Source organism: Acanthisitta chloris, unplaced genomic scaffold (assembly GCF_000695815.1).
Source record: "Acanthisitta chloris isolate BGI_N310 unplaced genomic scaffold, ASM69581v1 scaffold21753, whole genome shotgun sequence".
NCBI classification, from domain to species: Eukaryota; Metazoa; Chordata; class Aves; order Passeriformes; family Acanthisittidae; genus Acanthisitta; species Acanthisitta chloris.
In genome coordinates this window covers 130,032-140,426 of record NW_008663656.1, presented here as the reverse complement: position 1 = coordinate 140,426, position 10,395 = coordinate 130,032, and the positions used below count along the sequence as shown (strand labels likewise).

The following is a 10,395-nucleotide window of genomic DNA, read 5'->3' as shown; positions in this document are numbered from 1 at the left end:
ATATATATATATGTATAATTTGAGGAGAACCAGCAATTTTTTTATGCTTGCTTTTCATGAACAGTCGACCCGTTGACCTTTACTAACATGAGGCAGTTGAGAAATGTCACACGAGTGCCATGTTTGACAAGGGAATTTTGAATCAGATCAATCTGATGCTGAGCCTGGTTGCTCTCTCGGGTCACGTCTGCAACGTGCGTCACCATGGCCCAGGAGATGGGGATGTATTTTCCAACGCTGTGATTTACTCAGAAGCATTTTGTTTATAGAAAATGAAATTAAGACTGAGGAATAAGTGTTTTGTGATGAATTATTCGCCTTGAGAAAGCGGTGGCATTTAGCTGCTATATTTTATTGACCTATATAGCACTTCTCATGGGTCCCAAAACATGCTGTGGTATTACAAATTAGGGGTCTCTGCAGACGCTCCTAAAATACTGCTAGAAAATGTCACCTACAAGGATATAATATCATTCATCACCAAAATGAATGTGCCATCTGAGGTGTAAACTAGCAGCTCTTTTAAGAGTAACATGAAAACAACTGCTTAAAGAAGTAGGATGTCATTTCTCTCAGAGCCATGTACTATTTTTGGTGGCCAGATCTGATTTGTCCTATTAGAAAATGGCATTAGTGTGGCATTTTACCAGCCACGTTATGAATGTACCAGTCATTTTCTTCAATAAAATATGCTTGTGATCTAGTACTTTTAAAAGAAACATTATATTACCTCCTACATTCTTTTTTTTTTAAATGTAGTAGGATGCTTTTTAAAGAAAAGGGAAGCCAGACACTCCACTCATGATTTGATTTTTTCAGTTGACATTAAACACTTAGTTCCATTTTGTTCCTTGGGGAAAAAAAAATCTCCTTTTTGGGCCAGCATCAACTAAATCAGCATGTTATCTGTCTGCCCTCTGTGTGCCAGCTAGCAAGATCTGAGTTACAGTGAGGCAACCGAGTGGCAGTTTGCTAGAGACCTCCTCCAAGGAACAACAATAGTGTAATTTCTATGCACACAAGCATATGCATCATGCATCTTACACATGGGCATATCGAATGATTTAAAGCCTGGCTTGGTTTTGAAAATAACATATTATTGTCCATTAATCACTGTCCTTGGAACTTCTTTCATCAATTCACAGGCCCTCTTCTGCTGTGAATGCCAGCAATAATGATTTCACAAGCTGGAATGATGAAGACAAACATTAACTGTTGTTTACAACTACATTGGATGTTGATTAAAAAAAATAAATCCTCGTGGAGTCAAAAGAACTCTGCAATCAGCCTGCTTATCCAGCAAGTAAACGCTATGGTGCCCTGGAAAAGTGCTTGCATAGAGCTGGAAGCCAAAGTGGAAGCTGAGAACTTGAAATGTGTCCTCCTCAACCCCGTGGCGGCGCCGGGCAGTGCTGTGCCCGCTGGCTGCCCCCGCGGCGGGTGGGATGCTGCCAGCTGCGTGGCTGGGAATGGGCCTCCTTCCATGGCTGGCATGCTATGGCCACCAGCACCATCCAATCTAGCTAATCACACCAGTCCTAAAGTGTAAATCCATGCCCTGTGCCCCTAGCACCCTCTCGCGCCAATCGCACTCCCTCTGGGGTAGGAAGGATGGGTTTTCCACACCTGACATGCTGCAGCCCCTCATGCAATGCCATCCAACAAATTAAAATAGAGGCTTGGATAGAACAATCTCTATTTCACACCAACTGGAGACTGGATTCCTTAATTAAATCCCTTGAAAGGAACTTTCATACTTTTCTTATGTCCCCCAATGCATGCTGAGGTAGGGTTTGGGGAGCTTTGTGTTAGTTCTGTATAATCGAGACAGGATGTATTTAGTGAAGCAACTGCTTCCTTTCACGATTACTGAATCATATGGTATTTATACAGGGCTCTGTGAACTTTCAGCCAAAGCACTCAGGCATCTGAGCTGCACAGCACCACAATGAGTAGGGATGCGGTGGGCAATTCTTTCCTACCCAGAAGGGACATCCTAAGGCTCTAGTGGGTGCTTACCTGTACACAGTATTTTCTCTATGTAGGTCTTCTAAGCCACAAAGAATCTCTGCTGCATAAAACAAAGCTCTTTCCTCCTCAAAGCCTGGGTTTCCCATGTTGTAGATATGAAACTTCAGGTCACCTCCATTCATTATGGTCAGAACTAAACACAGTGCGTCCTTTGTTTCATAGGCATAGGCTAAATTGACCTAGAAAAACATTTGCAGCATAGTTATGACAGTTCAGTTAGCTGACAAGAAGAAAGCACTAGCTTTTCATTAAGGATTTTCTCTAGAAGAGGAAAAAACCCCACATTGACTGAATTAGATATGGGCCTTATTACAATGGCAAACATATGTTTTAAAAGCACAGAAAAATCAGATGTTAGGATTTAATAGATTAATTTGTTGAATCCAGTCAATTTATCAACAGAAACCCTCAAGACTTAGATAGGGTCACAGGCTGGACAAACATACTAATTCCAGGCATATTTTTCCATGCAAGAGAAATCTTAGTAATCAAGGGAATCTACACCTCCTGCTGCACTGTTTTGCATCTCAGTAGGTTTCCTGGAAGGTCCAGATAGCCCAGTCCTGGGGAGATCAAACAGACCACCACTGAGACATGAAGGTCATCATCATCCCTGTGAGGCTCTGCTGGGTGCCCCAGGAAAAATCAGACAAGCCAGAAGCTACCAATAACTTTTAAATATGTGCCTTTTGCCAGAGGTAAGTAAACAACTTGCATCTGTTGTATACACACTGTTTCCTGAAATAAGCATTAAGAACATGAGATATGCTGAGATAGCACCTTTCTTTTTTTCCTTTTTTTTAATGTAAGGCAAATTTTAAGAGGCACAAGAGCTGGTGTGACCCAGGAAAGCCATACATCAGAGCTCCACTTCACTGCTTGGATGCTTCTACTAGCCAATCTCTTCTGATCTATTTGGGTTGAATCTCCTTCAGTCTCCTCCAAGCTCATCTTTCCCAGACCCTGGGAATTCAGGTAATCATGCTGGATAAAAATAGCTCAGCCTGATGCAGCTCTGATGCAAGTCAAGGCTGTAAAACACATCATGTTCCCATGGTAGGCACAGGCCCCTTGGTTGGTGCATTTCTCACAGACCAGAGACCAAAATGAGACTCCAGCAAAGGTGCATGGAGCAGGACTAAGGTGTAAAGCAAAGGCAATCAGCTTCTGGCACCTCTCCAGTAGCAGGAATTGGAGGAGACACCGGATTCAACAAGAACAGTGCACAGCAGGTGAGCAGGGAGCGTAGTGCTGTGGAGTTCAATACTCACTACAAACTGACTATTGACTTTTTCTAAAATCTGCTTCTCATTTAGTGCCATGGATTCGCCTTTCCTCTTTTTTATTCTCTTCTTCTCTAATCTCTTGCAGGCGTACATCTTCCCCGTGGCTCGGACTTGGCACGCGCAGACCTGCGAATTGAAGAGAACAATTGCTGGGTAATTCGAAGCAAACGCTGTGTCTGGGTTGCACTTTACTCCTCACCATCTCATCTGATTTACTCCTTTTAAGGCCAGAGACAGAGGCTTAGTGAATAAGGCCTGGGCGGGGGCAGCTGGGGAACTCACTACTGTTTCCAAACCTGCTGTGTAAGATTGGTTTAATTATTTCACTTTCCTCCGCCTGCTTCCTATCCCACCTCCTTTTGTCTGTGCAGATTGTAATCTGCTCAACCAAAACCTGTCTGCACCTCCCCTGCTTCTGCTGTCTCTGCAGTGACCTCTCGCCACGGGTAACACACAAATAAGGGTGTGACCCTAATTCCGCCGTGAACGAAACACTCCTAACTCCCAAAAGTGAGATTGGTGTCATCAGGGGTTAAGTAAAACTGTCAGCAATTAATAAAAGTCAGTTGCTGCTGCATCAGATTCCTGTACCTGCAGTGCCTAAAAAGTAAGAAACACTGTTAACAGAAAGTTTCAGGATTACTCACCTCCCCAAACCCTCCTTTCCCCAGGACCCTGTACTGCCGAAACGTGTTTTTCGTTACTGGTTGCCTGGAAGAGGAGAAAATAAATAGACAAAAAGAAGACGCACTACATTTAATGCTCTCTCTGTGATTTATTTATTTCAGAGCATACTTCTGAAAAGCAAAATAGATAAATATTACATAATCACGTTATCTCGAGGTAATCAGATGACATAATACAATATATAATTACGTAATTGCATTACTTCAATACTATGTATGGCTTGAACTTTTCAATTCCAACATATTAAGCTGTAATAAAATACAACACATTAGTGAGTCATCAGTATCATTTCTGCTAGCATCTTCTTAGGACCAAGGAGGGTTCTGAACCTCCATTATATAGGTTTGGCCTTTGTTAAGCAAAGAGGAGTCCTGAGAGCTTCCAGTAAGACATTAGTTCCAGTGATGTATAGGATGGGCTAACACATTGTTTTGCTTTGTCTGCAAGATGAGAGAGATCCAAAATTCAATCCACCAGATAATATTTCTGGTGTCTTAAACAAAACATGAAACTGATGTGAATAGAGGAAAGAGACAATCCTGGGAACAGGTGAGGTGCATTTTTGTGCCATTCGTAGGTTGGGAGAGCAGGAAGACAAACACCAAAGCTAGCCCATTCCCCCTGGTGGAGCATCATGGGTGAGAAGGGAGCAAAAGTCAAATTAAGAGTTAAATAAACCTGTCCCTCCTACTGAGAGCAGAGAGATCCTTAGCAAACACTAGACAAGATCCCTATACGATCTCACAGTCTCCCCACAAAAACTGCACTACCGGAACAGCTCCAGCTCTGCATCTTTTACTTTGTTACCACATAAGTTTTAGAACATGACAGAAGAAGAATTGTAGATTCAAATAGATCTGCTGTTGCACCCACCACTCCATCACCAAAGTTTTACAATGTTATTAGCAGGGCATATGAATATTCTTGCCATCCTTGCTCCCCTCTGGCAGGCAGAGGAGCACAGTAATGTGGCTGTTCCCACCACAGGGATTATGAGGTTGATGACAATCAGGAATAAATGTTAAAATGAATACTTTCATTTATGCCCATTATTGTTTTTCAAAGTGGAGGAAGAAAAATATGCAGCAGGTCAAAACTAGAAGAGGAAAAGATGCTATTTCCAGTATTCTGTGAGGCTGCTGCAAATGCCATTGGGGTTAAAAGCAACAATTAGCAGTGATAACTACATGTTCAGCAATGACCCTGGAATAAAAGGACTGTGTGACTCCTGGCTGGAGCCAGCAGGCTGTCACAAGGAGCTGTTGATCACCCCATGCTACTAACATCTCTGCTAATCCTAAAAAACAGTTCTCCAGGCTTCTTAAGACAGACATCCAATGGCTTGTCACATTTGTTGGGAGAATGTGAAAAAAAATCCTCAAAGCATTTCAGAAAATTCCTTAGCCCAAATGTGAAAGTAGATAGGAAATAGCCTGGCTAGAGATGAATCATCTGATGTTTTTTTAATTGAAATGGAAGAGTAAATGCTGGACTCAGTAAAGATGGCATGTGGAGCATGTCTTGGCACGAAATGGCTCTCCCCTCTGCCCACCCCTCTTGTGCAGCAGCTTCGTAGCTTTCCAGGGAGAGGAACTGGCACAGCTCCTTTGATCTCCGAGGCATCATGCTGATACTCACCACTCATGGATCTGGCCCTAACTCATCTGCTGTAATTAATTCCACTTGTGGAAACTGGGTCTTCTCTCAGCTCAAGGTCACTGTTACCCAGCAGTGAATGCCTGCTACAGCCCTCCCTGACTAGGAAAAGGCAGAAAGGGACTTTCCTTGCAGATTAATACCCACTAAGGCTGCCTGGTTATTAAATGTGCTCAGAAATGTCTAGCCAATAAGTAAGGTGCAAGGTTCTACGTGCTGTATTTTTGTCTGTTTAGAGTGATCTAATAACAGTGATGGCTGGTCCAGACAAAACTCACCATATTCAGGGCATAGCTAAACAGAAAGACAACTGAAGCTGCTGAATGTACATGAATCATACCTAATATGCCTAAAGTACCTAATACCATTAAATGGCCAAACACTTGAGCTTTAGAAGCAAACATACAATCTCAACTGTCAGATTTTGAGCATATTTTACAGATTTTGCACAGAAAGTGAAAATAAACCTTCTTATTTATTTTTATTTTTATAAAATATTGTTAAACTTACCTTTCCAACCACTTCCATTGGAGAAACCTGTCGAAGTACATGCTGTTTAGGTATTCTTGGAATGGTTCCCCACTGAGGTGGTCAAGGACAGATCTATCTCAGATGAAAAGGATATATAAGCATTTTATAATCCTGAACTTGGAGCAAAAGAGAAACAAAACAAGAGGAGAAAATCCATACTTCTTGCATGGTAGCATTATTTTACTTTTACTTTATTTTGTTCTTTGTTTTACTCACAGTTTCAATCTAGGAACAAAGTGCTATGTTTGATGTGTTTCATAACAGGAGGCCTTATACAGCTGAATAGTAATATGTACTGGCTATGCTTGATGAAAATGAACAGGACAACTCCCACTGGCTTCAAGGGACTTTTACAGAGGTTGTTAGCCACTAGACAACAAATGCCTTTGGTTCAGTTATGATATCGACACAACAGCCTCAGGAACTGAGCTTCTAAACTTTGGAGGATGTTTACATCTGGATAGAAAATTTCTGGTTGAAACCCATTTCTGTCAGAGGGACCATCAGAGGTGTTATTTTGAGTAAAAAGATCAATTTCAGTTCCTGCCGTACAGAAGAAGTAGTAGCTGTGACTAAAGTCAAAGGGATTTTCCTTACAGCTCTGTGCTTTGTAGAGTAAAACAGAGGAAAGAAAAGTCTGAACAGGGATGTGGATTTGTTTCTGGATCATGAAAAGAATTTTAGGGCTCATGCAGCAGATGTAAAGTGGTTTGTATAACCAATGGGATAAAGAAATAAAAAGGCCAATCTAAAAAACTGAGAAGTAAGTCTGTTGCTTGTGACAGGCAGCAAAGAGCCAGAGACCATTAGACATCTCATAAGAAAGGCGAGGGGTTCAGAACTGAGAGAAGACAGGCTGAGATGAGAGAATTGACTGAAATGAAGGTGGTCATGTTGTTTAACAGGGTGTTGTTCACCTGCTGGTGGTGGTTCTTGCCTTGCTTCCAAGGGCTTCTGCATCCACCTATGCTGGCAGCATTGGCAGGACAAGAGTTGGTTTTAGGTGAAAAATGCCCAGAAGAAATGAGCATTTCTGTCTTGGTGTATGCAAACATCTTTGTGTCCATGTCTAAGGGTATACAGATATGCTTCCAGATTTTGCTGGAAGGGGGAAATCCTCTCTGAAGGACCACTCTGTTTTGGGAATGGATAGAATCATAGAATCAGCCAGGTTGGAAGAGACCTCAAAGATCATCGAGTCCAACCCTACTGTAGTTACTAGACCATGGCACTAAGTGCCACATCCAGTCTCAGCTTGAAAACCTCCAGGGATGGTGAATCCACCACCTCCCTGGGCAGCACATTCCAATGTCTGATCATTCTCTCTGTCAAAAATCTCTTCCTAATATCCAACCTAACCCTCCCCTGGCAGAGCTTGAGTCTGTGCCCTCTTGTCCTGCTGCTGGTTGCCTGGGAGAAGAGACCAACCCCCACCTGACTCCAACCTCCTGTCAGGGAGTTGTAGAGGGTGATAAGGTCTCCCCTGAGCCTCCTCTTCTCCAGGCTGAACAACTCCAGCTCCCTCAGCCTCTCCTCATAGCACTTGTGCTCAGTTCAATATTCACAAGTCAAATTGTTGTCCTGTTCATTAGCTTTGACCGGACACAGATCATAGTTTCCCCTAATGGATTCAAGCTTACAAAATGAAATAAAGACTAAGTCTTCATGTGCTTTAACAAATGTCCAAACTCAATGCCAAAATGCTAGGGGAAATTGGAGGGGGGCAGGACCAGACAGTCAAGATACTAAAGGTCTGATTTTTTGCAGACTTATTTTTATCTAGGAAGATGTGAATGAAACTCATCCCTGTCCCTGCTCCTACGGGACAGCAACATATTTGTACGTACACCTCCCTTTTTTGGTCTGACCGTGAACTCTTCCAAAATTAACATTATTCAGTACCAGTAAACACCAACAGCAAGTTTTTCAAACTTCCTTTTGACCTCGTTTTAGTCCGTGTGAAACGTTCAGCATATTTATTAACAAGGTCTCCAACCTGGCTCATTTATCTGCCCCGGCTGAGACGCAGGGATGGCTGTCGGTGAATACGAGTCGGCACTAACGGGGTCCAACGCTCGCCTGGTCCATTCAGTTAATTAAAAGCTGCACGTATTTTAAAAGAACAATAGCTGTCTTTCAGCAGTTGTTTGCTTTTTAGTTCCCCTCTTTGGCAACAACAAAGTGCACTTTAGAGGGAACTGTCAGCTTTCAAACCAATTTGAGAACTGGAAAGAAGCATCAGGGGTTTTTGTGTCAAGCACAGCTCTGCCTTTGTCGTCGGGACTGGCACACACAACTGGTGCGGGTTACAGAGCATCTCTACATGATACCAGGCCAGTGCAAGGAAACTGGTTATGTTATGAGAGAAGGCCAGAAATAACCCACAGCTCCTACCAACGCAAAGAATAACTGAAAACAGAAAAGGTCAATGAAATGAGTCAAAACAATGAATGACAGCGGAGCGAATTTTACAAATCCCCATTACATCATCCAGGGAAAACAAACCACACTCAGCCAGAAACCACATGGGCCAGTGTGTGATGATCCCTCCTTTTCATATTTTCATTGGTTTATGATCTACTGGCGTGAACACACTCGGGTCAGTGTTTGCAAATGCAGATTGCATACCTGGAGCTTTAGAGCATAATGGTACAAATGGCCTCGCTGCTACAGAAACTGATAAGCCTTTTCCCAGACAAAGGATGAAATAACGCACGTTCGTTTGAACGCCACAGACAGACAGAAAGCATTAAACAAACCCCATTCTCCTGGTGAAGATTTTCTGGAAAAGCCATGCGGAGCAAGTTTGCACATTCCTCTCTCTAAATGGACTGTATAGCCACTTAATTTTTATTCACTTTGAAACAGAGATGTTTTCTTTGGATACATTATCATTGTAGCTCTTTTCACACAGCATGAAATCCATGGCTGGTTTACTTGGCTAGAACACTCTGTCAAATACCTGAAACAGTAAGTGCCTGTGTGGAGTGTATATAATGGCATGGAAATATTTATTATATTTTCTTCAGATGAAATGACTTCACTGCTTGTCAGCTCTGCCTCTAGGATTATGAGCAGAAGCCAAAGATGCCTGCCTCAGGTTCAGATTGAAACCTCTCTCCCTACCTGACACATTCCTTACAAGCTGCTGGTTGCAGCCCTATGAGCTTTGGGTGTCGAGTTATACTTACTTTGTGCAGTGAGAGAATAGCTCTTTGCAGGGGCTGTTTTCGAGTTTCTCCTCTGTCTGCTGGATAAGATCTTGACTGACTTCAGGAACATAGGCTGGAGACTGGGGAGAGAAGAGAGGGGCACATTATCTCTGTGATGAGGTGCAGATTCTCTTCTCTTAACGTGTAAAAGGCACATTCATTATTTATGCCCTGAGCTGCTTCCATTCATTTTCAGCGGTTGTGTGAAAGCGAAGGAGCTTTACGTCAAACGGCAGTAAAATAGGATACCGTGGTAACTCGCTCCACATTCCACTCTATCCTCACATTGCTTTTCTGCCTTCTCCTGTACCTTCACCTCCTTGCCCAGCCTCATGAATATGCAGGACCCACTCCTTGCCAATTCTTTGAACTGCTCCCTTGCATCCCATGAAAAATGTGCTGGCCTGAACTGTGTACAGGCCATTCTATTAAACAAAAGAGAATTTGCCCAGTGTTTTCACTTCATGGATGATTCATTGTGCTGTCTGAAAAATCCATCTTTTCTTTTTTTTTTTTACCACCAAATCAAAACAGGAGCAGAGCATAGGTATTTATTGATACGTATATAAATAATATAAAAAGATGCTCACAAAAGTCTCTGGATACCTTAATTCATCCTTAGAAGGAGAAAAATAATTCATCTGTTTTAAAATAATAATTTCAAAAAAGGAATTTTGCCAAGCAAGCACATAAAGTCTTTTCAGCCTCTTCTCCCTTTGGAGAGAATGTACATTCAGCTCCCTTCAAAAAAACCTTACCAAAGAGAGGTCTCCTGCAGTATGCCTTGATGGTTAACCAGTTTAGGACTTTTGGGACTAATTATCTAAGAAGACAGTCTTTAGGCAGTCCACATTCTTACTCATCGATGGCATACTGTCTATAATTATATTAAAAAGTGTGTATGTGTGTGTGTGCACCTATTTATAGACATTTCTCCCATGTACATGAGTGTCCCTTTATATAACCAATTGGATTTGGGTGTTTTCAATAAA

General features: G+C 42.2%; 1 protein-coding gene across 1 annotated transcript in view; it reads right to left on the bottom strand.

Moving 5' to 3' along the window:
- The window catches only part of GRK5 (G protein-coupled receptor kinase 5), a 55,809-nt gene that overhangs the window by 18,407 nt on the left and 27,007 nt on the right, over nucleotides 1-10,395 (bottom strand). The window contains exons 3-7 of the mRNA XM_009071069.1: nucleotides 9,383-9,483; nucleotides 6,171-6,263; nucleotides 3,965-4,028; nucleotides 3,303-3,443; nucleotides 2,020-2,210 (exon numbers count right to left, since the gene is read on the bottom strand). Of these exons, the coding sequence (XP_009069317.1) occupies nucleotides 2,020-2,210; nucleotides 3,303-3,443; nucleotides 3,965-4,028; nucleotides 6,171-6,263; nucleotides 9,383-9,483 (590 nt within the window). The remainder of the gene's footprint in view (nucleotides 1-2,019; nucleotides 2,211-3,302; nucleotides 3,444-3,964; nucleotides 4,029-6,170; nucleotides 6,264-9,382; nucleotides 9,484-10,395) is intronic.